Raw genomic sequence first — 24,456 nt, 5'->3', positions numbered from 1 at the left:
AAACACCAGAGTGCATATTTAATTACACTTAATGCCATCTTTTTCCTCCAGCTCTGTGCATCACCCCACAAACTTGGGAAGGTTTTTATAGACATGGCTGGAATCCAGAAGTGCTTCTCAGCTCTACTACTGAAAAGAAAAATGTCCACAGTGGTGTTTCAGGGAAGGAGCCATGAGCTTCCCTTGTTTGCTTAAAGAACATCTAGCTGAGAGGAAAAAACATGGGTGGAACCGGCACAGCAAGTGCTAGGCTCTGTGAGAGCTCAGGTTTACTCTGGACCACGCTGATCCTCATCATATACTAGTACTGATACACACAACCATCAAATAATCACTCAAATTTGCATAGAAGGAAATCCAGCTTTCAACTATTTGAGCAATTTTCCCAAGGTCACATAGGTAGTAATTGATTAGCTTAGAGTTGAATCCAGGTCTTTCTGGTCTCAAGCCTATATCCACTCTACCGCCAACCACTGTCCTAATGGCACGTGTTTTACTTATTGGGCATGTGTTCTGTGACACACATTGCACCCACAATTTCATGCATGCAATCTCATTTACAGAAGATGAATCAAGGTACAAATAAAGCCAATTCACTTATCCAAAGTCACAAGTAGGGAGCTAGGAAATTTGAAATTTAAACCCAGTTTTGACCATCTCTTTTCCTCAATTCCATACTAATTTGCTGCATGTGTTTCAACAAGTGAGCTCCCTTCTTTGGGTATTGGTTTTCCTCATTTTTAACAGGTCTTATAAGCAAAGATCTTGAAGGTAGGTTCCTTCTATCTCCGACATTCCACAATTTTATGATCTTCTCTGTCATGATTTCTTCCTTATTTGCCTCCTCAGATCCCTTTGATTAGACAGAGGAGATGATGAACTTTACCACTGAATGGCTGTGCAATCTTGGACAAGACAAACCTCCTCAGTCATAAAATATGAAGAGTAAGTGCAACAATTGTGTCTAAAAATCCAAGGATTTTTCCATAGTAGATATTGGACCATTATCTTGAATCTGCCAAGCACTGTACAAATATCAACCATTATTATTATTATTATTGCTATAGCGGAAATTATTTGAGGTTAATTAACTTCTCTGTCAACATAGAGCTGATTCATGAAAGCACAAATGGTCCTCATTTGCCCACATATAATACTTCCTTACAAGAATCTTTCTTCAAATTTCCTCACTCAGATATTAACAGGTACTTTCAAGCATCTTACCAAGAAGGTAGGTAGCATTGCTACAGTATAGCAGTTAAAAGTATAGACTGTAGGCTCCCATAGCTTTTGGTTCAAATTTGAGCTGTCACTTCCAGAGAGGTTGCCCTCTGGGACTCAGTTTCCTGGCATGTAAAAGGAGGGAAGCAATAGGTTACCTACTGAGACACTGTGAATAATAATGGTGTACAAAGCATTTAGCACTGTCCCCAGCACCTAGAAAGCTTTGGCAAACTTTGCTATTGTTGATACCAAAATATTAGCAATGCTCAAACAGCAGCAGCGAAACAGGATGGGACCATGCACATAAGCACACAGAAATGGAGCAAGAAGAAGGTTCAATGCCCCCAAATGTTCTGCTCTAATATGTATCCATTCATATAGTATTAAAGGATGGAAAATGCATTTGCTAAACTCCATCTGCTTTTTCTAACTTCCAGAGACAGAAATCTGCACTGGCAGCAGTTCTTTGCTGCTCTTAATTAATTTCTAAACAAAGACCTCACTGGCAGCGATACAGTTTGTGAAGCCAGTTGACCTCCTGGTGCAGAAATGATGACACAGATGCTCTTGCTGCTTCACAAGCTCATTTTTCACTATTTGGTGTGACCAGCCATACCTTCACCTTACAAGAAGAAGTAGGAGAGGGTCCCAGGAGCATCTCTGGGATCCAACCATCACCTCCCATGGCTGCAGGCCTTCTTCTACTCAGGGACCTCCAGCCGACAGCTGAGGTTAAGCAGGTCACAGAAACAGGAACTTGATCTTTGGTTGATCTGAGAAATTCTGAAAGTCAAGACTCTTGACTGCAAGGTCAGTTTGAGCCTTAAGGGTGGTGGGCCAAACCTAACAGCCACTCCTCAGAACTAACACAGAGAGTCAGAACTAACTTGATGGCACTTAACAACAATCTGTAAGGTGGTTGGGAGGCTACCGGAAGTGATCAACTCAGTCACCCTTAACTGAGCATTTGGTGCCAGGCATTCTTTCTAGGCATTCTTCCTGGGTTATCTCATTTCATTCAGCATTATCTCTTAGATATGAGTTGTTATCTCCAATTCAAAGTTAAGGGAATATGGTTTTGGAGATATTAAAATTGTCCAAGGGTCCACCTTCTAGTGTTGCCATTTCTGGTACACTTTTGACAGATAAGGCATCAAACACTTCCTTCTCATTACCTTCTTGAGACTGCACTACACCAGTGTGAGACTCTAACAGGCTAGGGAACTATTTCCATAACAGACAGGCAGTGAGTGGAGGAAAAGAGACTTGACAAGTCGTGGGTCCCTAGCCCCTGGGTTACTTTATATTTCAATGATCTGGTCAATCAATCTACTAGAGGCACTGATGGCTCCGTAGTAGTTTTTTCATCTTCCATGTGGGAACCAAGCCAAACCCACAGCCATCTAGTCAACTGAGATTCATACAGACCCTGTAGAACAAGGCAGAATTGCTCCTTAGGGTTTTCCGAGACTATAAATCTTCATGGAAGCCAGCAGTTTCATCTTTCTCCTGAAGAGTGGTTGCTGGATTTGAACCTCTGACTTTTCAGTTAGCAGTACACTGTGCCAGCAGGGCTCCTTTCCTTGTGGTAAACTGGCTTCAGTTTTCAGTCAACATATGCTATCACTTAGTGGAGGCATACGGTTTTGCTATGATGCTGACCCGGTTTCCTCAAAACTTCCAGACTAGGAAGAAATGACTGCTGAGCTACTTCCAAAAATCAGCACTGAAAACCCCTGATGGTAATGGTTGAAACTCTGGGGCTGACTTCATGGTAGCTAGCAACAATAATTACTACTCAAGTGGCAAGAACATGGGTTTAAAATCCAAGTTCTGAGCAACTATGTTGCCTTACACAATATTAGTTTCTTTGTACATAAAATAAACATACTTTTAAACATCTCATCTGTGAACAATCCTTAACAGGTCCACTTTTAATGAAATTTAATGAGTTAGTATGTGACGAAGTCTATCGTGTGTGTGTGTGTGTGTGTGTGTGTGTGTGTATCATATAATGTTGTTGGGAAGTGCCGTCAACTCAGTTCCAACTCATAGCGACCCATGTATGGTTTCTGAGGAACAGGTGATGGGTTTGAACTGCCGACATTTTGGTTCTCAATCCGGTGTTGAGTCTAAGCATGACACCAGGAGTCCGTAGCATATAGTAGGCAGTCAAAATAAAAATAGTTACTGTAGCAAAGCAGAGACTATTATCATCATTTCCTCTCCCTGCAGCCTCTGAGAATGCATTCAATGCCATCAAGTTAGGGAAATTTCACAAATGCAATACACATTGCATTTATTCAACTAATAGTTTATTGAGATGTTATTATATGCCTGACACTTCACCTCTCTTCAAAAACCTGATTTTTTTTTCTTTTCCTTTTCATCTGCCCTCTTCCCTTTCTATATGATGACCACCTCTTCCCCCTTTTCTTCTTATCAGTTCTTTTGTCTACTTCCCAGGATCAAGAAAGGTTAAGTCTGAGGAGAAAGAAGAGATTTATTCCAGCTCCCAAGTCTCTCAAAGATTGGGACTGGATGGGACTAAACACCATTCCCTGCCATTCTGAATCCAAAGCAAGGGCCTGCTGAGTGTCCAGCTCAAATTTCACCCAAGACCTTAAGTCATCCATCTGCAGGACTTCAAGGAAACATCCACTAACTGAGCCATCTTCCCAGGTGTGGCAGAGATACAATGGCTTCTCTTTCTGGCACTGCCCAACTGCATGACCACAAGCAAGCCTCATTTCCTAGGTTCATTCTCCTCTTTCTTAATATGATGTTATCAAGAATCTAATAGTTCATTGGGAGATTTTAATGAGATGTAAAATGGGACATGTTCCATTAATGTTAGTGGGTCAAGTGTATCAGAGTTCTAAGAATTAGTACAATCTACTGAGAATGTATTTATCAGCCACTAGACTTGGCACTGAACACGATGCTTCCATGCCTTACAATGATTTTATTAAGCGAGGCACCTTTATTTTACATTTGTAACAACCATGTCTCAGCAAGGGCAAGTATCTAGCCCAAGATCACACGGTTAGAAAAAGGTGGACAATTCCAGGTCCAGCTGATTCTTCTCTCTCCCCTCAGCCATACTGCTACAAGCATTGCAATAGCTTAGACCTGTCCTGCAGGTGAAGGAGCCCAGGTAGGGTAGTGGGTCTGTGTTGGGCTGTGAGCCCCAAAGGCAGAAGTTAGAGTCCACCGGGCACCCTGCAGGAAAAAGATGAGACATTTTGTTCTCCTAACGATTACAGACTCAGAAACCCTACACAGGGTGGATTTGAGTTGTAACTCACTCAACAGGACATAGCCAGCTAGCCCTGCAGGTGACTCTCCCTCACCCAAGATCATCTGCAATGAGAAGAAGGAGAGCTGCCCCGCATCTCTGTAAGACAGCCTTGGGTGGCTCTGGACACCATTTGAACAAAGCCTCTGGCACAGAAGCCAACATATTTCACTCCCTATTAAGGAAGGCCGAGACAGGGCAAGCCTCTGGATGCTTCATTAGTGGAACATCAGGACACATAAGGGCTGTAATAAAACAGAACTGAAGAGAGTGGGGAAAGTTCATAACCACTCTTGCTTATGCCCTAGCAGAATTTTCAAGACGAAGGCAAGGTTAGGGACATGGAGGGCTGAGGACAGGGACAGACATGTACTCTTAAGAGCTCTGCAGCCAATATCAGGATCCCAACTCAGTCTCTCACTAGGTGTCTGACCGTGAGCAAGAGCATTTATTCTATGAACCTCAGGTTTCGTCTGTAAGAGGTAAACAACAATTCCTGCCTAAGAGAAGGAAATACAATAATGCATTTAGATCATCAGTAATATCAAAATAATAATTTGAAAAATTAGTGGGCCAAGGGTGTGATTCTCCCGCTGCTGGTCTCAATGAACTGTAAGCTAGCGAGTCTCCACCTTTAATATCTGCAAACATTAGCTACAGAGGTTGTCATACTGCAGTTTCTTCAGCACACCCACACCAGATGTTCAGACCTTGCATATTTTGAGGTGGAACCCAGGAGATTGGTTTTTTAATCACCTGAAGTGATTCTGAGTAGGAAGATCTTGCTCCACACCTTGCGAAATGTCAATGGTAACAGTGAAACTTAATAATATTAGGCAATTTGTAAACATCCTAATGCACAGCACAGCAATGTGGGGAGCTTTAGAATCAAGACGAGTGGTTACAACTCTTACAGAAGTGAAAAATGTAACATCTATCGTTTCCAGTCTCCTTCAGGTAAAATGAAAACAACTACCCCCAAAGAATTGCTTTAAGAATTAGGTAAAACAGTGTACATAAAACTCTCAGCATACTCCCTGCCTTGTAGTAAGTGCTCAGTCTTATTCCTAGGATAGATTCATTTTCACATAGCTCTTGAAAGGAATTTACAATAGCCCCAGAACTGTGGAAACACCAGGCTTGAAATGGGGATCACACAAAAGAATTTTTACCTCAATTCCAACCTTACATTTTGTGTAATCAAGCAATTTACAGGGGCCAAAAATAATTAGTGGCTTTAAATGCTTTCCTACAACCAGTCACTGCGATCATGATAAATCATGTCCGACATATGCCCAGCTCCTCCAAGTGACAGATGACAAACAAAAGCAGGACAAGGTCCTCCATCACAGGCAGAATCATTGAGTTAATGGAAGAATTATTGCTTCTGAAATCCACTCCAGTCCTATTGAGGGGAACGTTCCAATTTATCAAAGCCAAATGAACATTAATTGCAGCCGTCTGGTAAGTTTTCCAGCCGCTATGACCTTCATTGAATTTTAATCCAAAACAGATAAGATTTCCTTCCACACAAGAGGAAACAACACAATTAGCTCAAAATGACAGCTAGATTATGAAGCTGACACACACGAACAATGCAAGTATCCACACTCACACACACACTGTGAAAATATTGACTCTACTTGAGTTAAGATTCAGCACAAAGGAGGTAGGCTGAGAAAAGGTAAATAAATGCAATCTCACATCTACACACTTATTCTCCCCCTACTTCATTCAGGAGAGGAATTTTGGAAGCTGAAGCCAAGATGGAGAAGGTGGCAGGCAGTAATGGAGACAGAATTCCTTTTAACTGCTGTAATTAATGTTATGTCTCATCAGGGAGAGATTAGGCAAAAACAGAGAGGGAAGGAAGAAAATACAAGTATTATTTTGCTATTAAAGATGCCCTTGAGCTGGGGAACATTAGCTGCAGGAGTTTGAATTGGGTAATTGTTTGACTGTAGTGGAGGATTTGCACACAGGATGATTACCACAATGAAATGAAATAGTTGAGCTGAACCTATGTTGTTTATGGCCCCCATTGCATGGAACAAAGGCCTTCTGCTGCGTGCTGATTACAGCAGGAGCTTACACAGTGTGGGGTGTAAGGGAACACACAGATACGCACACACACATTCAGTTTTCACTCTAAAATCAAGGTGTTGGACTAGATGATTTTTGATAAGATTTTTGTTTGTTTGTTATTTTAAGAACGAAGTAGATAATTCATGCTTTTATCACCTCTAAATATCCACGACCAGGAAGATCTAGCTGCCTAACAACACACAGAGTACAATGGTCTGCAAGATGATTTATATGGGACCCTGAAAGAGTCTCCCAGGAAATATTTTAGAGTGGAGAGTTCAGTTGAAATTAGCAACTTCAGTTAAATTCTGGGCTCTGATACCAACCATGTGACCTTAGAAAAGAACGGCCTTAATTTCTTAGTTTTTTATATCATTATTTGGGGAACAGGAACAATAGAGATGGGAACATCAATGATGCTACTGATTAAACATTAAGCATAAGTGGGTCAATGGTGGAATCCTCACCTTCCATGCAGGAGACCCCAAGTTTCATTCCTGGCTAATGTACCGTGTGTGCAGATAAGTGGAAGTTTACTTGTGGCTGTGATGCTGAACAGGTTTCAGTGGAGCTTCCAGACAAAAACAGACCAGGGAGAAAGGCCTGGCAGAAATCAGTCCTTGAAAATCCTGTCACGACAGTCTAATCCCCAACCAATCATGGGATGATGCCGGACCCGCCATTGCTTCATTCAGATGCTCATAGGGTTACCAAGAGTCAGGGGCCAAATCGAAGGCAATTTACAATCACAGTGATGCACACTTATATGGAGGCTGCATGGGTTATCTCATTTTAGGTGCACAAGATAGACGTTACTATTGTCACCATTTCACAGTACAGGAAACAAAGGCACAGAGGAGATAAGTAATTTAGCTAATGTGTCCAGGCACATTAAATTGTGGGGTCAAAATTATAACCTAGCCAATCAGGTATTCTTTTATTTGTTAATTAAAAAAAAAAAACAAAAAAAAAACCATCTTTTGAAAGGAGACCTAATGTGACAGTGGCTAAAGCATTGGGCTGCTACTCAAAAGGAATACAGTTGGAAACCACCAGCCGCTTCGTGGGAGGAAGGTGAGGTAGTCGGCTTCTCTAAAGATCACAATCTTGGAAGACTTGCAGGGTAGTTCTTCATCGCTATAAATAGAAATCAACTAGAAGGCAATGAGGTTTTTATATTGAAAGGATTATTGACTCATCAGTTGAAAACAGTAGTTGTCAAGTGGACTGTGAGTCGTTTTGATGTGTGTGTCAAAGTAGAATTGGGATCCAGAGGGTTTTCAGTGCGGCACTTTTTTGGAAGCAGATCACCAAGTCATTTTTCCTGCATTATCTTTGGGTGGACTTGAACTTCCAGCCTTTGGTTTAGCAGTCAAGTATATTAAGTATTTGCACCGCACAGGGATTACTGGTTGATGATTTTGTAGACTATCCCTCACTTTAGACTTGTCTGATATTTTCTCATGAATAAAGTGAGGGTATGCATTTTTTGGCAGAAATATAACAGAATGACATTATGAGCTTTGTATGTAGTACAATGTATCAGGAGATTCATGCTATCAATATGCTGTTAACCTTGCTCACTTGATTAAGGATGGTGGTCCTCAAAAAGACATGCCTATGCCTTAATCCCTGAAACCTGTTAATGTTACCTTGTTTGGGGGGAAAAAAACAGTTTTTAAAAATAGTATTTGTGGATATAATTATAGTATCTTGACATGAGGAGATTGTCAAGGATTATCCAACGGGCCCTATAGTCAGTGAAAACTAACTCTAAAAAAGATACACAGAGGCGTAGACCCAGAGGAGAATGCCAAGCGAAGATGGAGGCGGAGACTGAAGTGATGCGACCGTAAGTCCAGGGATGTCTGTAGCCATCCAAAGCCAGAAAACTCCCCAAGGAACCAATTGTCTATAGAGGCCAGGGAGCAAATGCAGCTCCTGCCAACAACTTGATTGTGAACGTGGTGTGGGACTACAGGATAAGCACTAGACCACAAGGTCGGTTTGAACTGTAAGATCAATAGTTCAAACTCACCAGCTACTCCTCAGAAACCCTATATGGGGGTCGCTATGAGTCAGAACCAACTCAATGGCATTTACCAACCAACAATAAGTCTTCAAAAACTGTTAAAAGAATAAATTTCTTTATTTAAAACCATCAAGTTTGTAGTAATTTGTTTGGCAGCCCAAGAAGACTAATATAAATGATATTGTCAGGTTTCTCTACAGATAAGTTCCCTTTGTAAATAACACATATCTACGAAGGGATACTTTGTTGTTGTTGTTGTTAAGTGCTATTGAGTTGGTTCTGACCCATAGCAACCCTGTATAGGGTTTCTGAGGAGCAGCTGGTGAATTTGAACCACCAACCTTGCAGTTCAAATCGACTTCATAGTATAGTGCATTAACCCACAGTGCTACACCAGGGCTACACAGTGCTGCAACTCTCTTACTTCTCCTTATCCATTCATTTTACTATACCTCAGTGGATCTTGTCTGGAGCAACTAGGTCAGTAATGATACAGTAATGATGATTTTCTATTCCTTTCTTACATCTCATGTGTAATAATTGGAATCCTACCAGCTGCTTCTTGGAAACCCTCTACAGGGTCACTATGGGTCGGAACTGACTCAACGGCACTTAACAACAACAGCAACTATGAGGAAAAGCTATCTCTCCTCCTATACTTATTTATTTAGTCAATTAGCTACATCAGTATTTCAGAGTCGGTCTTCTTAATAACTCCTGCCCAGCTTAGTTCATAGGATATGTTTGTGAAGGCAAAACACAGCAAAGAATTATGGAGAGTTTTGTTTTGTTTCTAGCTAAAAGGAAAAGAAAAGAACCTTCGCTGAGCACTGTGCTAATACACCAGGAAATTACTATTGATGCCCAGACCTTCATGCTCCCTTCATCATTTATTTCTCACTTCAGACCCATCGATGTGGTATTAATAGCCAGGGCACAGTTGCTGGGAACTGTGTCTCAGACTAGAACTGTGTGCCATAGGGTTTTCCATGAATGATATTTTAGAAGTAGACTGCCAGGTCTTTTATGCAAGGTGCCTCTGGCTGCACTCGAACCCTCAACCTTTGGGTTAGTCATTTGCACCACCAAGGGATTCCTTGGCATTAATAAAATCAAACTCAGAGAGTCAGTAATGTCCTCAATGATGGAGGACAATCAGGGGAGGAAGTATGGTTTAAACCCACATCTGACTGACCCCAATTCAATTGTTTACAACCCAGTCAAGCTGCCTTCTGAGGATAAAAGAGATGGGGGAAAGGAAGGCTAGTGGAGGAGGGAGGTAGAAGTTCCAAAGTTTCTAAAATGAACTCATCCTTCCATTTCTACTGTGGGTTGCTCCAAGAACAGTACACATGTGCATTTTCTCCACATTCATTTTATGATGTTAGAAGACCACACCGAAGTCCCTGGTTCCGGAAGGAAAAGAATCCCTGGTAGCTAAGTGCTTGGCTGTTAACTAAAAGGTCAGTGATTTGAATCCACCAGCTGATCCTTGAAGAAAGATATGGCTGGCTGCTTCCATAAAGATTTGTAAATGGCTATGAAAGGCTATTCCCTTGACTCTCCATCATTTGCAATTCTGCAGAATCTACTTCTCTCCCCTCCCTTCCTTTTCCAGGACTTGGAGCAGCAGTCCAGTCTACCTTCCCCTTCCCTGACTCTTCTAACATACTCAGTGATGAGTATCCCAGCCTGGTGCTGTTTCTCTCAGCCTTGACATCCTTCATCAGCCTCCTCCCACCCCTAGAGATTGTCGTCGTTAGGTGCCTTTGAGTCTATTCTGATTCATAGTAGTCCTATACACAACAGAAGGAAACACTGTTTGGTCCTGCACAATACTCACTATTGTTAGGTTTGAGCCAACTGTTTCTGCCACTAGGTCAATCCATCTTGTTGGGGGCCTTCCTCTTTTTCACAGACCCTCCACTTTACCAAGCATGATGACCTTCTCCAGGGACTGATTCCTCCTGATAACATGTCCAAAGTTTCATCATCCTGGCTTCTAAGAAGCAGTCTGGCTCTACCTCTTCCAACACAGATTTGTTCATTCTTCTGGCAGTCATGATATTTGTAATATTATTCTTCAACACCATAATTCAAATGCATTGACTCTCCTCTGGTGTTGCTTATTCATGGCCTAACTTTCACTTGCATATGAGGGAATTGAAAATACCATGGCTTGGGTCAGGAGCACCTTAGTCCTCAAAATGACATCTTTGTTCTTTAACACTTTTAAAAGGTCATGTGCAGCACATTATCCTAGTCTAATATGTTGTTTGATTTCTTAACTGATACTTCCATGAGTGTTAATTGTGGATCCAAGCAAAATGAAGTCTTAAACAACTTTAATCTTTTCTCAATTTACCATTATATTATGTATTGGTTCAGTTGTGAGGATTTTTGTTTCCTTTACATTGAGATGCAATCCATACTGACAGCTATATAGTCTTTCATCTTCAAAGATCAAAGTAAGTATTTTCAAGTCCTTTTTACTTCCAGAAAACAAGGTAGTATCATCCACTGAGGATTATTAATGAGTCTTCCTGTAATACTGATGCCATGTTCGTCATATAATCCAGCTTCTTGAATTATATGCTCAGTATAAAGACTGAATAAATACAGTGAAAAGACACAACCCTGGTGCACACCTTTCCTTATTTTAAACCATTCGGTATCCCCATGTTCTGTTCTAAAAATTGACTCTTGGTCTATATGAAGGTTCATCATGAGCACAATAAGTGCTCTGGAATACTTAAAATACTAAAAGCTTTTGCATAGTCAATAAAGCACAGTAAACATCTTTTTGGTATTCTCAGCCAAGATCCATCTGATCTTGATGGATATCAAGCAGTGATATCCCTAGTTCCACATCCACTTTTGAATGCAGTTTTAATTTCTGGTAGCTCTCTGTGGATGTACTGCTGCAACCATTTTTTAAATTATCTTCATCAAAATTTTACTTGCATATGACGTTAATGATACTGTTTGGTGATTTCCACACTCCCTTTGGAACGGACACATAAATGGATCTCTTCCAGTTGGTTGGCCAGGGATCTCTCTTTCAAATTTCTTGGCATAGATGAGTGAGCACCTCTAAGGCTCTTATTAGTTTGTTGAAGGATTTCAATTTGTATTCCACCAAATCCTAGACCCTTGTATTTCACCAATGCTTTCAAATGCAGCTTGGGCTTCTTCCTTTAGTAGCATAGGGTATTAACCACACATTATTTATTGAAATGATTGAACATCAACCATTTCTTTTTGTTACAGTGACTCTGTGTATTCCTTCCATCTTCTAATGATGCTTTCTGTATCATTCAATAGGTTGTTCATAGAATTCCCTAATATTTCACGTAGAGGCTTGAATTTTTAATTCAGTTCTTTTAGTTTGGTTTTCTAACTCTAGGCCATTGCACATTCCATGATAATACATCACGCTCCCATCTCAAGCTTCCCTATGAAATTTCTGTTCAACTCTTTTCCCTTTTCATTTATTCCATTTGCTTTAGCTTCTCTAAGCTCAAGAGCAAGTTTTAGAGTCTCTTCTGACATCCATTTTGGTCTTTTCCTTCTTTCTTGTATTCCTAATGACCTTTTGCTTTCTTTCTGTATGATGTTCTTGATGTCATCCACAACTCTTCTGGTTATTGGTCATTGGTGCTCAATACATCAAATCTATTGTTGAGATGGTCTCTAAATTCAGGTATGATATATTTAAGGTCATAGTTTGGTTTTCATGAACTTGATTTTATTTTGTTCAGCTTTGACCTGAATTTGTATATAAGGAATAGATGGTCTGTTTCACAATTGGGTCTTGGCCTTGTTTTGACTGATGATATTGAACTTATCAAGTGTATATTCCCACAGTTGTAGTCAATTTCAGTCCAGTGTATTCCATTTGGTGAGCTCCATGTGTATAGTCATCTTATATATAATGTTTAAAAAAGATATTTACAATGTGTAAGTCATTAGTCTTGCAAAATTCTATCATGGGATCTTCAGCACCATTTCTATCACCAAGGCTATATTTTCAAACTACTGATCCTTCCTCTTTGTTTATGACTCTCACATTCCAACCACCAGTAATTATAAATGCACCTTGATCGCATGTTTGATCAATTTCAGGCTGACAAAGTTGGCAGAATTCAATTTCATCATCACTGAATTTACTAGTTGGTGTGTAAATTGAAATGATAGTGGTATTAACTACAAGGTCTTCCTTGTAGGTATAGGGATATTATCCTATCACAGAGAACACTCTATTTTCAGAAAGATCTTGAAATGTTCCTTTTGATGATGAATGGGATGCCATTCCTCGTCAGTTTACCATTTGATTTTGACAGTGTACAATTTTCCTAGATTCGTTTGTCGTACATTCCAAGTTCAGATTATTGATAGATGTTTCCAGCTGTTTCTTTTCATTTTGTGTTGTGCTCCATCAGCAATGAAGGTCCCAAAAGCTTTACTCTATTCATGGCATCATGGTCCACTCTACTTTGAGGAGGCAGCTCTTCCCCAGTTATTTTGAATCATTCCTACCTGAGGGGCTTATCTTCCAGCACTATATTTTATAATGTTCTATTAATATTTTCATCTTCTAGTACTATGTCTGACAATGTCCGGCTGCTCTTCACAAGGTTTTCAGTGGCTAAACATTCAGAAGTTTCACTTTTCCTTTCTGCCTTAGTCTGAAAGCTCCACTGAGTGACCTCCATGGGTGACCCTACTGGTATTGAAAATACCAGTGGCATAGCAATATACAATCCATCACAGTATAATAAACTAATAGACGAATGGTGACCCTCTCTCTCTAAGTCTATATCCACTACTCCTTCTTGGGATTGGGATTACATCTGTATCTCTGTTCCTCTCACACTTCTCCCCATTTATGTGTGACTTCCTCTGTTTTTTCAACCCATTTCCTCTTTACCTGTTCGTCTTTTTATTGCCAGATCCTTTTGTGTCTCTTTGTTCTGATTTCTCTTTTTATTTCTACATTGCTTTCACTGGCATTGAACTCCTTTTTTCCATTCTTTTATTTCTGTCTCTGGTGACTTCTGTATACCTTGAATAGTTGCTCAATAAATATTGGTTAGTGTCTATTTTCTTGTCTGTGTTTCTGTCACCTTCTGTCTCACATTACTCAGAATTATGTTTTTCTCAGCACACTTTCATCATGCGCTTCTACTTCAGCTGGAAGATTCAAAAGACCTGCCTTCTGACCCACTTTCCTAGTAGCCTCTTACCAAATCTAGGATGTGATATGCCTTTGTTGTCCCATTCTGGATCAACCCATTTCAAATGGTTTTATTCACTGGGTAGGGATGAAATGCAAAGGAATGGAAGTAAAGAGCAACACAACTCAAGGAATAAGCACACTGGGCTCCGATTATGGCATTTTCTTGTGGTTTGATCTTTGTGAGCCACATCCATTTTCTGAGGCTTATTTGTGCTATCTATAAAATGAGGTTAGGGTATAATCCGTGATAGCTTGAAATTGTTCCTGCCTACTTATGTAAAGGAATACATAACCCAGTCACTGGTTTTGGCCAAAGAAACATGAGAAAATCCCTGTCTTCCCCTATCTTCCACACACCTAGGACTGAAGTTTCCATTCAGAAAAAATCTTAGAATGACTGCAGCTGTTTGAGAAATAAGGCATTGTTTGGACAGTCACTGAGATTTGGAGTAATGTTTTTGTAGAATAAGTGAGCAACAACTAATCTTGAAGATCTGGGTTCTACCAATTCTCCATATCTGACACTAGGATTATATTTCATAATGCTACCAAATGTTTTCATATGCATTACCTCAATCCGATGCTACTACTTTAAATTCATTTCCATTTTGCAAATGACCAAAATAAGAGGCTCAGAGAGGTGAAATATCTTGTCCAAATCTCCAAAAGCTGGGATATGGAAAATGGGATATGGGCAATAAGCTACAACTAGACCCCCTGATCCACAAATCCCATTTTCTTTCTACTTTCCTATACTATGTCCTTAAATGCTGTGGAAGAACAACCATGTTCCCTACAGGCAAAGTCCATGACTTATTCTCCTAATTTTCCTATATGCCTGGCTAATCTGAGACACTGCAGGCTTTTAGAGAATCTTTGTTGTTGAGAAAGTCAAGGTCAAGATACAAGGTTCATGCACTTTGTGGTTTAAAATTTTTCATATTCTGGGGAAAATGTGAATTGGATTTATGGAGTATTGTTAATTTATGTAAAACTGTACTTACCAATATCAATACCAGTTTCCATCGAGTCACTTTTGACACCTGGAGACCCAATGCATGTCAGAAGAGCACTGTGCTCCGTATGTTTTCAGTGACCAATTTTTCTGAAGTAGACTGCCAGTCCTTTCTTCCATGGTACCTGTTGGTGGACTTGAACCTCTAACCTTTCAGTTAGCAGCTGAGCACATTAACCATTTGCACCACCTCAGGATTCAAAAAAATGGACTAAGGATATTTATATGTCATGTTGTAATTTATGTATCTCATTTTAGGTAATCCCCACACAGTCCTATGAGATAGATAATTCCATCATTACCCATTACGGATGAGCAAAGAGCAAACATGACCAATTCACATGGCTAATAACTCAGTAATGAAGCCAGAATGTGTACCTCAGGAGACTGAATTTACAGTTTTTGAAAGTTAGTTACATTCTCTGTGGTTTCTTTTCTCAACAGATAGACAAATAGCTGTTGTTGTTGTTAAGTGCCGTCATGTTGGTTCCAACCCATAGTGACCCTGTATAGGGTTTTCGAGAAGTGGCTGGTAGGTTTGAACCACTGCCCTTGTTCTCAACAGTAGGACATAATAATAATAATATTGAATGAGGGGAGTTATTGTAAGAGTTAAATGATTTTAGTGTACATCAAATGCTTAGCGTATACTGTTGCTGTTGTTGTTAAGTGCCTTTAAGTCGGCTCTGACTCATAGTGGGCCTGTATAGGGTTTCCGAGGAGTGGCTGGTGGGTTTGAAATGCCAATCTTATGATTACCAGTCTAGTACTTATCCTGCAGCACCACATTTGGAATCCATAAATTGATTATAGTAAGTACCTCAATATTACTTGTTACCATTATTGTTTCAATATTCTTTGCTGTCTTGATTATTTTCGTCCCACATTTTATAACTAGCTATTTCTCCTAACTTGTGGTTCCCAGAAGAAAACACATTTCAGTTCTCATCTAGAATTTCCATTGCTGAAAAACTTAGTCACGCCAATGTATCTTAAAACGAGATCACTTTCATCAGTCAAAAACCAGAGTTGGCTCATTCTGAGTTTATGGTTGATTTCTTTTTCTTTGAACAGTTGCTGTATGTTGAATGACTAAATCAATAAGAGAAGGAATGAATGAAATGCTAGGAATGAATAAATATAATGGTTGGAGAAAGTATCTACAGAAACCCAGCAAGTTTAAAACTGTATTAATCCAATATGACACAGATCTTTTAAACAAAGCTGCTGATTGAGAAGGATAATCATTATTTCTTATACAGGTTGTCCTAATTTATGACATATTTGAGTTACTATGAATCACACTTATGATGATGCTTGTTTGTCTGATTGTTTTGCGTCTTATTGTCAACAGTATGTATTGCATATAATGCAATAGCACATAATTCCCTGATATTATCATTCTCATGCCAACCTTCAAAGACGAATAAAGGTCAATTTATAAAGACCTAGTAGTTAAAGACAATAATAATGAACACTTAAACAATAATAATAAAAAAGGGATATGACTCATGTCTGAAAGGCTGACAATAAAGTTGTTGGGTCAGATCCTCATCATAAATTGGGATCACCTGCACTTCTGTGCTATTTTACATTCCTCGAAGTATTTTTCTGTATATTGTTATGTTAAGTAATCACAGATCTTCTAAGTGTGAAAGAACTACAAATTTATTATCTGTAGACATATAATAAATGTCTCCACAGATCCTGTTGAATAGACTTCCTGATCACAGTTTGCGTAACCCAAAGGTAAATGAGCTCACTGACCAGGTCTCATTCTATTCCACTTACTGTTGGATAGCTCAAACACTTTGAAAATTTTGTTCTGCCAATGACAGAATTTGGTTCCTTTGCAGCACCCTCTTCCTAATCACCAAAGTTCAAACCTTTAGGAACAAACATGTGTCCTCAAAGATCTTCTTTTCCCCACTTCAAGCCAAACATCACATCTCTTTATCCCTTTCTTAAGGCATTTCATCATTAAAAAGTGGAGGGGAAGGGGAGTTGTGGTGCAGGAAAGCCACAAAGAAAGATAATCATCTTAAGCAGTTTCTAACCAGGAACTTTGGGGACATCATTAAGATAACACATACCATACCAAAAAAATGCATTTTTCGGTTAAGAAAACACTGAGGTGGCAGGAAGGTCTACAGTTCTATGACTAACCCTCTGAGCCACAATTTGTAGCTATTGTTGAAGGACACTGTGATACAGACCAAAAGTGTATCTTGAAATACCAATGTGACAACTGCCCCCTCCCCAAAAATAATAACACCCCCCAAAAAAAAACACTTGAAACCTAAAAACAAAACAAAACAAAAACAGCTCAATGTAAAGACTTTTTTTGAATTTTCTGATCACCTTGGGTATCATTTTGTTGAGTTTAACCTTATGGCCATCTGAAGCAGGTATGCTTTCACCACTTTATAAGTTAAAAGAAAAACAAAACAAAACTGAAGGAGCCGCTTCCCTTATTTCTCAAATTTGCATAATTGGTTTCCATGTTGAGCTGGTGGTGATGAGCTGCCAGTGATATCTTGTGTTGGTGATGAGTACAAAGAGCATCTAAGAGCGGAATTCAAGCCATGATTTCTCTTTTGACTCTCTGTAACACAGCCTAATCATTCAACCTCTTTCCGATTTCTTCTCTCATATCTATAAATTGTTGGCATAAGCAATTGCTCTCTCCCTTGCTGACACATTCCCAAGTTCTATCGAGTATTTTGAGCACCCTGAGTGAATACTCCATAAATATCTGGCATAATAGACCATCACTACAGCTAACACTTTAATAATGGCTATCACTCACAGGATGTCTGGTACCATGCCATGCAGAATTGTGCCTAAGAGCACAGACTCTTAATTTGGACAGAGGCACTTAGAATCCTAGCTTTAACACTTATTGCTGGTGAGAAATTGAGCAAGTTGCAAAATTCTAAGAAATCCCAGATTCCTCATCTGTAAATAAAGGACATTAGCTATATCTAACTCCTAGTGGTATTAGAATAATTGAATGAAAGAATGCATGTAGCAAGTTCCCAATAATGGCAGCTACTATATTCATTGGCCACGACACTTGCATACATATGCAATATGATTTGATAATAATTACAAGTGCTGAGAAATATTATCTTAGCTTTATGGATGATCCAGTTGATTTGACCACAATCATAAAGCTAGTGACAGACAGAGACATTCCTCAACTTTGGAGCTGAATTCCAACTTATAAAGTACCTTAATGTATCTTATGGATTCCATGAAAGGAAGAGCCTAAGATTCCATTCAAGAAATCTATAATTTGAACCAGGAACTAGTGCACATAGAAGAAAAGTGGTGGTGGGCATACAGATTAAATACAGAGGCTCTGGAGTCAATCCATACAGAGTGAAATATTGGTTCTACTATTTAACCTATAGGTAACCAAGGTCACAAGCTATTTTTTAACATCTGAGTTTCCTTTATTTATAAAATTAGCACAGTAATAGTAGCTACTATAAGATTTATTACCAGCTTTAAATATGATAGTACATGAAAAACAAAACATAGGAACAGTACCTGACACAAGAAATACTCAACAAATATACTGATATTATGATCATTTGTTTAAAACAAACAGGAAAATAGCATCAAAAGTGAAATTCCACCAAATATCTTCTTGGTCCTAGATTGGAGTCCTTTAAACATAGCTACAGTGGTCATATTAATTTTGCTTGGGTAGCACAAATGGTTAATTGGTGGTCTATTACTGAAAAAGTTGTTAGATCAAGTCCATCCAAGATGCCCAGGAAGAAAAGTCTAACAAGCTGTTTCAGAGAGATCACAGCAGAGGAGAACTCCATGGAGCACAGTTTCGCTCTGACACATACGGTGTTGTCATGAGTCGGAACTCAACTTTACAGACACTGATTTATGTTTTGTTTTGTTGTTGTTGTGTGTTTTTTTGGTTTTTTTTTGTTGGTATCTTAGGCTGGGATCTCTAGAGGAACAAAACCAATGATGCATGTATTTTTTGTTAAGTGCCGTTAAATCTCATAGCTACTCTGTATAGGGTTTTCTAAGAGTGGCTAGTGGGTTTGAACCACAGACCTTGTGATTAACAGACCAAGGCTTATCCTACAGTGCCTCATCAGGACCCTAGAGAGAGATTCCAAGAAAATAGCTCATGCAATTGTGAAGGCTGCCAAGCCCTAAACCCATAATTCAGGGATTCACCTGATTCACATGGTGGCAGGTACTGATGAACCCCAAATCCCATGATGCAGAAGTCAAAGGATGACAAGTCAGATGCAGGATTGAGAAGGCGAGCTTTGCTAGAACATCTGTATAGCAGATGCAGGCCACACCTCCAAGGAAACTTTGCTTTGAACTTATTGGCTACTGACATCAGACCACAAAATGGAGGATGATTGCATATTATCTGCCAAACTACTGAGCATTGTGGACTTGCCCAGTTGACACATAACCTTAACCAACACAATTGGTTATGTGTATCCACAATGTGCCAGACTGAATATTAGGTGTTGTTGTTGTTGAGTGCCGTCAAGGCAGTTCTGACTCATAGCGTCCCTGTATAGGGTTTCCGAGAAGTGGCTGATGAGCTTAAACTGCTGACCTTGTGCTTCATATAGACCTTGCAGCACCACACCAGGACTCCTACTTACATATTTTCTCTACTCCTCATCAGTAACACCAGAGATTGGTTTAATAACTTTTATTTCACAATTGAGAAAAGGGAGACTCCGAAAAGTGAAGGGACTTAAATAGGTTGAAATTTCCAGGGAACAAAAATTAAGAGAGCCTGAATTCAGAGCCAGGGGTGCGGAGTTCCAAATCTCAGTTCTCTGTTCTGCATCGTAACACCTATGCAGCAAGGAGGGCATGTGACTGCTAGACGTAACTGACACTGAGGCAGGGGTCAGACAGAAGGAGCATCCACTCTCTTTTTCTTTTTCTGTCCTGGGGTTCACTGGGTACCTCATAGTTGCATCAACCTTTGTATATTAATAGCCAGATAATGCAACCTTCTGTGAAAATGTAGCTGCTCAATTAAGGGGTAACACACCCTACAAAGCATGCAGCTTCCTCTCCAGTGGACATGTACTGTAGTAAGTTCCAATGGCTGAGTAGAAGTTGGCATCACTTTATGGGCAGGAAGGGTAATTCTGCTGAGAAAGAGTGAGAGGGGACCGTTGACTTGGACTTAGATATCTTTTGAGATTTTGCTGTTTAGTTTAGATCTTCTCACAAACCACCTCAGGATCTCCACAAATTTAAAAAGAATGAGACAGTTGGCCAACTGAGAACCCTGGTGCCATGAGTCTGAAATCTTGAAAATAAGCCTGGTCTTAAAACTGCCTTTCTGTCAACCATGGAGCCATGAGCTAGTCCATTGAACTCATTGAGTCTCAGTTATCTCATCTGTGAAATGGGAACACAGAGCTCAGTCACCTTGAATGCCATCTAGAGTATTTGTTTGGGGGAGAACGAAGTAAAAGCTCTTTCTGCTCTTACTGAACTATCTGTGGGCAGAACAATAAGTTCAGGTCTGAGTTGAAAAATGCCTGGACTCCAGGCCAAGCCACTAACTGACTATAAGACCCAGGACAAGTCTAAGTCTTCCTTTTACCCTCAGCTTCTCCATGAAATGATTTAATAAATTAGTGCATGTCAAACTTAGTGGTTACAAATCGGGCTGCTAATCTCATGGTGAGCATTTTAAGACTGCCAGCTGTTCCACGGGAGACAGAAGAGGCTTTCTACTCCTGTAAAGATTTACAGCCTCGGAAACCCTGCACAGGGTCGCTATGAGTCGCAACTGACTCCATGGCAAATAACAACAACAACAACCAAACTTTACAACTAAGCATTGTTAATAATGAAAATAACATTATTACGTGCCAAGCTCCTCTGATCCTAGTGCTTGTAAGCACTGGTACAATCCCCACTTTACAGTTAGCAAAAGCAAAGGCTTAAATACTTTGATCAAAATCATCAAGAGATTTAAGTGGCAAAGTATGGCTCGAGTCCAGGCACTGGGCTCTAGAGTATAGGCTCCTAACCTCTGTGTTACCCTGTCTCGTGATAGAGGGCCATGCTCTCCAAGGTAGGTTTCACCTATGAAAGGCTGGGCTACCATCAGTGGCCACTTTGGAGCCCAGGGTCTCCTGAACCCAATTCCATTCTCTGAAGTTGGGGACAGGAAAAATTCAGATTCTGGAACATTAAAATGGGAGCAGAACTTGGAGTGCCACAAGTGGGTAGCCTTGGGCCATTTTAGCAAGTGTGCAGGGAGGGTCTGCCGTTGGTTACCAGCATCTACACTTCCTATTCTTAGAGACAAATCCTGAACTACAGAGATATTCAGATATTTAGGTCTTAGCTAGTTCTTTTCAGACTGAATACGCTGAGCAGAAGGGTAAGGTGAGGAAGGTTTACAATCCGTGGGGAGGCAGTCTGATATATAATCAAATTCACATTGGTCCTGGAGGCAGAGAAAGCCCATTCAAGACTCATTTATAATGAAGATAATATTATCTAGGTACTGAGTTACAGGAAGGATATATTTAAGTAAATGTTCCTACAACACAGAAAATGCTTAATACACATTAGCCAAAATGGAGTCTAACTCTCTAAAAATAATGAAAGAAAAGCAGATACTTGCCCCATGAGATGGTGCTTATAAACTTGTACCCAAAAGCTAGCATGCAGGCATCCATTTGGCTGGGCATGTGGCTGCATCATTCTCTAAATATATATATGAAAAAAAGTCTATCACACTCATTCCATGAATAACACAAAGGCCTTGATTTGTTCCTTCACGTGATGAGCATGCGTTAAGTCCAAAATTAACGTTGCTGTCTGGTTGGAGTATGTGTGTGTTTTTCCAAAAAGAGAAAACATCTAAACTCTTATTCAGTCCTAATCAGAATGTCTAAGGCAGCATGTTAACTGGAGATGAACATGAGGACCAAAGACCAAAACTAAAGTTCTGCTCCACTGTAGACTCTCAATAAATGTGTATTGACCATTGAAAGAAGACATCAATGAAGCTGTGGGGAGGAAGTCCTACTTTTCCGAGTGGATTTATACTAGTCACTTCAGCTCTTTGGGTGATAAATTCCTCACATAGAAGTTGGAGCTACTAGTTCCTACCTTCATGAATCTGGAAGAGTTGTGCTGAAGGAGAAAATCATGTACGAGTGACTTTGAGGAGTAAACAGCATTAGGGGGTTTCAGGTGTTATTACTATCAGAACTCTTCCTGACCCCATTAAACCCTGTACTTTTGCATACTGAAAGTGTTTTTCTTTTAATCTTCCATTCAGATATTAATGACAGCTTTTTAAAGGAACCATTAATATGAGCCTAGATACATTTTAGATTACCCACTCAAGTGATTTAGTCCTGGTAGATCTCTCTGAGACGGTGGCAGACTCAGAGAGCTCTAGAGCAGGGGCACAGAAAGCCACATCACCTCTGTGTCCATACATCATCTCTAACATACAGGTAACATGTCTAACACCATGCTTAGTGCCAGCACAATGAGATAATGCCCAGACAGGAATCTGGCACAGTGTTTGCCACCTGACAGACCTCAATAAAGTATTTAACTGAAAAAACAAAACAAAACAAAACAGAAAAACGATATAAACATAGCTCAGGTTTTGTAGCCAAATACATGTGGGTTCAAGTGCTTGAAAGTGGTTCTGTCTCTTACTAGTTATGTGTCCTTGACAAGCTCCCCTAACTCTGTATTGACAACTGCAAATTAAGCATAATAGAGGGGCTGCCATGTGCAACCCCACAAACTCCACACAGCCCAGCTCCAGTGCCCACTACAAAGTAACCACCCTGCAAGGGTTGTTGTGAGTGTTAAAGCACCTGCTGCATTCAAGGGCAAACTGGAAAAAGTGACTCCATTTTGATTTTGTCTGCACAGTCATTCCTGGAAAGGCCCATGATTTTGTGAAGCACTGAACCTCAGCCCACAGCAAGGCAGGCCAAGCACGTGACCGATGTTAAACAGCTATTCCCTGAGATGTCGACCAAAAGGCCAAGGAGTTGGAGACCCTTTATTTTCTTCTCCAAGCACAATTAGTTTGTCATTGCTCACAAGTGATGGATAGATACACATCAGTTCAAGTGACACCCTGGAATCCATCTGACCTTTCTTTCATGATTCTAACCTCTTACACATGCCCATCCTTTTCCCTCCCTCTGCTGGCAAGCCCCCACTGCCTCCCCCATCTCTCAGCCTCGTTTCCCCCTAGACCCTGGTAGTATCCCCAGTCACTCACCATCACAGAAATGTGCAGGATATGCAGCTGTTCCTCTACAATCTCTGAGGGTTCCTGGAGTGTGGGGGCGGTGGCCCGGGCCAGCTGCCCAGAGCTGCTCATGGAGACATGGAAGTAGAGTGTGCCATTCTCCAACCACTGCTGTCTCCAATGCACCAGCGAGATGTCCGCCGCTGTTCCAGACATCTCTGCAAGACAAGAGCCAAGGTGCTGGTGAGTGGCAGGATTGGCCTTGGTACCCTGGGAGGAGAAGGAGTCATGGTTTCTCAAGGAGATCAGAAGGTACCTACTTTGAGCCCAATTCCTTTCCGTACATCAAATCTTTGAGCCAGGATTCATCACTTCTATTATAGATAGGTCAACTGTGGCCAAGATGTGTCCCCAAGGAACAGAGCTAGCAAGTGGCAGAACTAGGCATTTTTCTAGTATTGTACATCACAAGGGAATTCATTCTCACAAAGAAACCAAACTAAGCAAGAGTGTGAAGGCACTCAACATGCTTCTGCAGCCATGTAACTAGACAAAGATGAGGGAGAAAATATGTGAGGGGGTGGCAGTTCAGAGTTCAAATTCTTTAGAAGCTAATGTGGATGTATTCATGGCAGAACTGTAGAACTTCAGAGCTGGGATGACCCTGCAAGGGAAGGGAGCTCAGCAAGGGTTGGTCTAGGTCTCTCCTGCTTCAGTCAAAGCAGATCTATCTATCTATCTATCTATCTATCTATCTATCTAGATAGATAGATAGATAGGTAGGTAGATAGATAGATTTCTAGTTTATATACTGTGCAAGAGAGTTTGGGCAAACAGATTTCTATGGTTTCAGAATGTTTGAAAAATCATTGGCATACCCCCAGAGTTGGGAATTTATAATAAATTAAGTTGGGCTTGGTGATTTGAGGTTCCTAATTTTTGCCCCTATGTATTTTTTCTCTCTGTAGATATGTAATACATTATTGCATAAAAGGCAAACACAAATTCACTTGGGAGCAGGGTAAGGTAATATAAAATAAGAGGCAAGTTGGCAAAAAATGATGGAGGCAGGGTAAGACACTGGGAGGAGTGTAAGAGTTACTGGTAACAAAGGTAATTTCTGTTATGTGCACAATTGTTTTTATCAATGGAGAAAAGATTGAGTTGTCAAGGACTTCATTCTTCTTGGATCAACTATCAGCACTCATGGAAGCAGCAGTCAAGAAATCAAATGGAGAGAACAAACAAGATGGCGGATTGTGTGGACGTATAGCAGAGAGCTCTGCCAACAACAACA

At 40.2% G+C, this 24,456-nt stretch overlaps 1 protein-coding gene across 2 annotated transcripts in view; it reads right to left on the bottom strand.

Annotated features, from left to right (window-relative positions):
- ASTN2 (astrotactin 2) overlaps positions 1-24,456 on the bottom strand; it is a 1,331,668-nt gene that overhangs the window by 1,133,681 nt on the left and 173,531 nt on the right. For both annotated transcript variants that reach the window (XM_006865679.1, XM_006865678.1), the window contains exon 2: positions 23,190-23,377. In XM_006865679.1, coding sequence (XP_006865741.1) covers positions 23,190-23,377 — 188 coding nt within the window. The remainder of the gene's footprint in view (positions 1-23,189; positions 23,378-24,456) is intronic.

Source organism: Chrysochloris asiatica, unplaced genomic scaffold (assembly GCF_000296735.1).
Source record: "Chrysochloris asiatica unplaced genomic scaffold, ChrAsi1.0 scaffold00081, whole genome shotgun sequence".
Taxonomy (NCBI): Eukaryota; Metazoa; Chordata; class Mammalia; order Afrosoricida; family Chrysochloridae; genus Chrysochloris; species Chrysochloris asiatica.
Note: the sequence above shows the minus strand (reverse complement) of the source record. Positions and strands in the feature narration are given on the sequence as shown.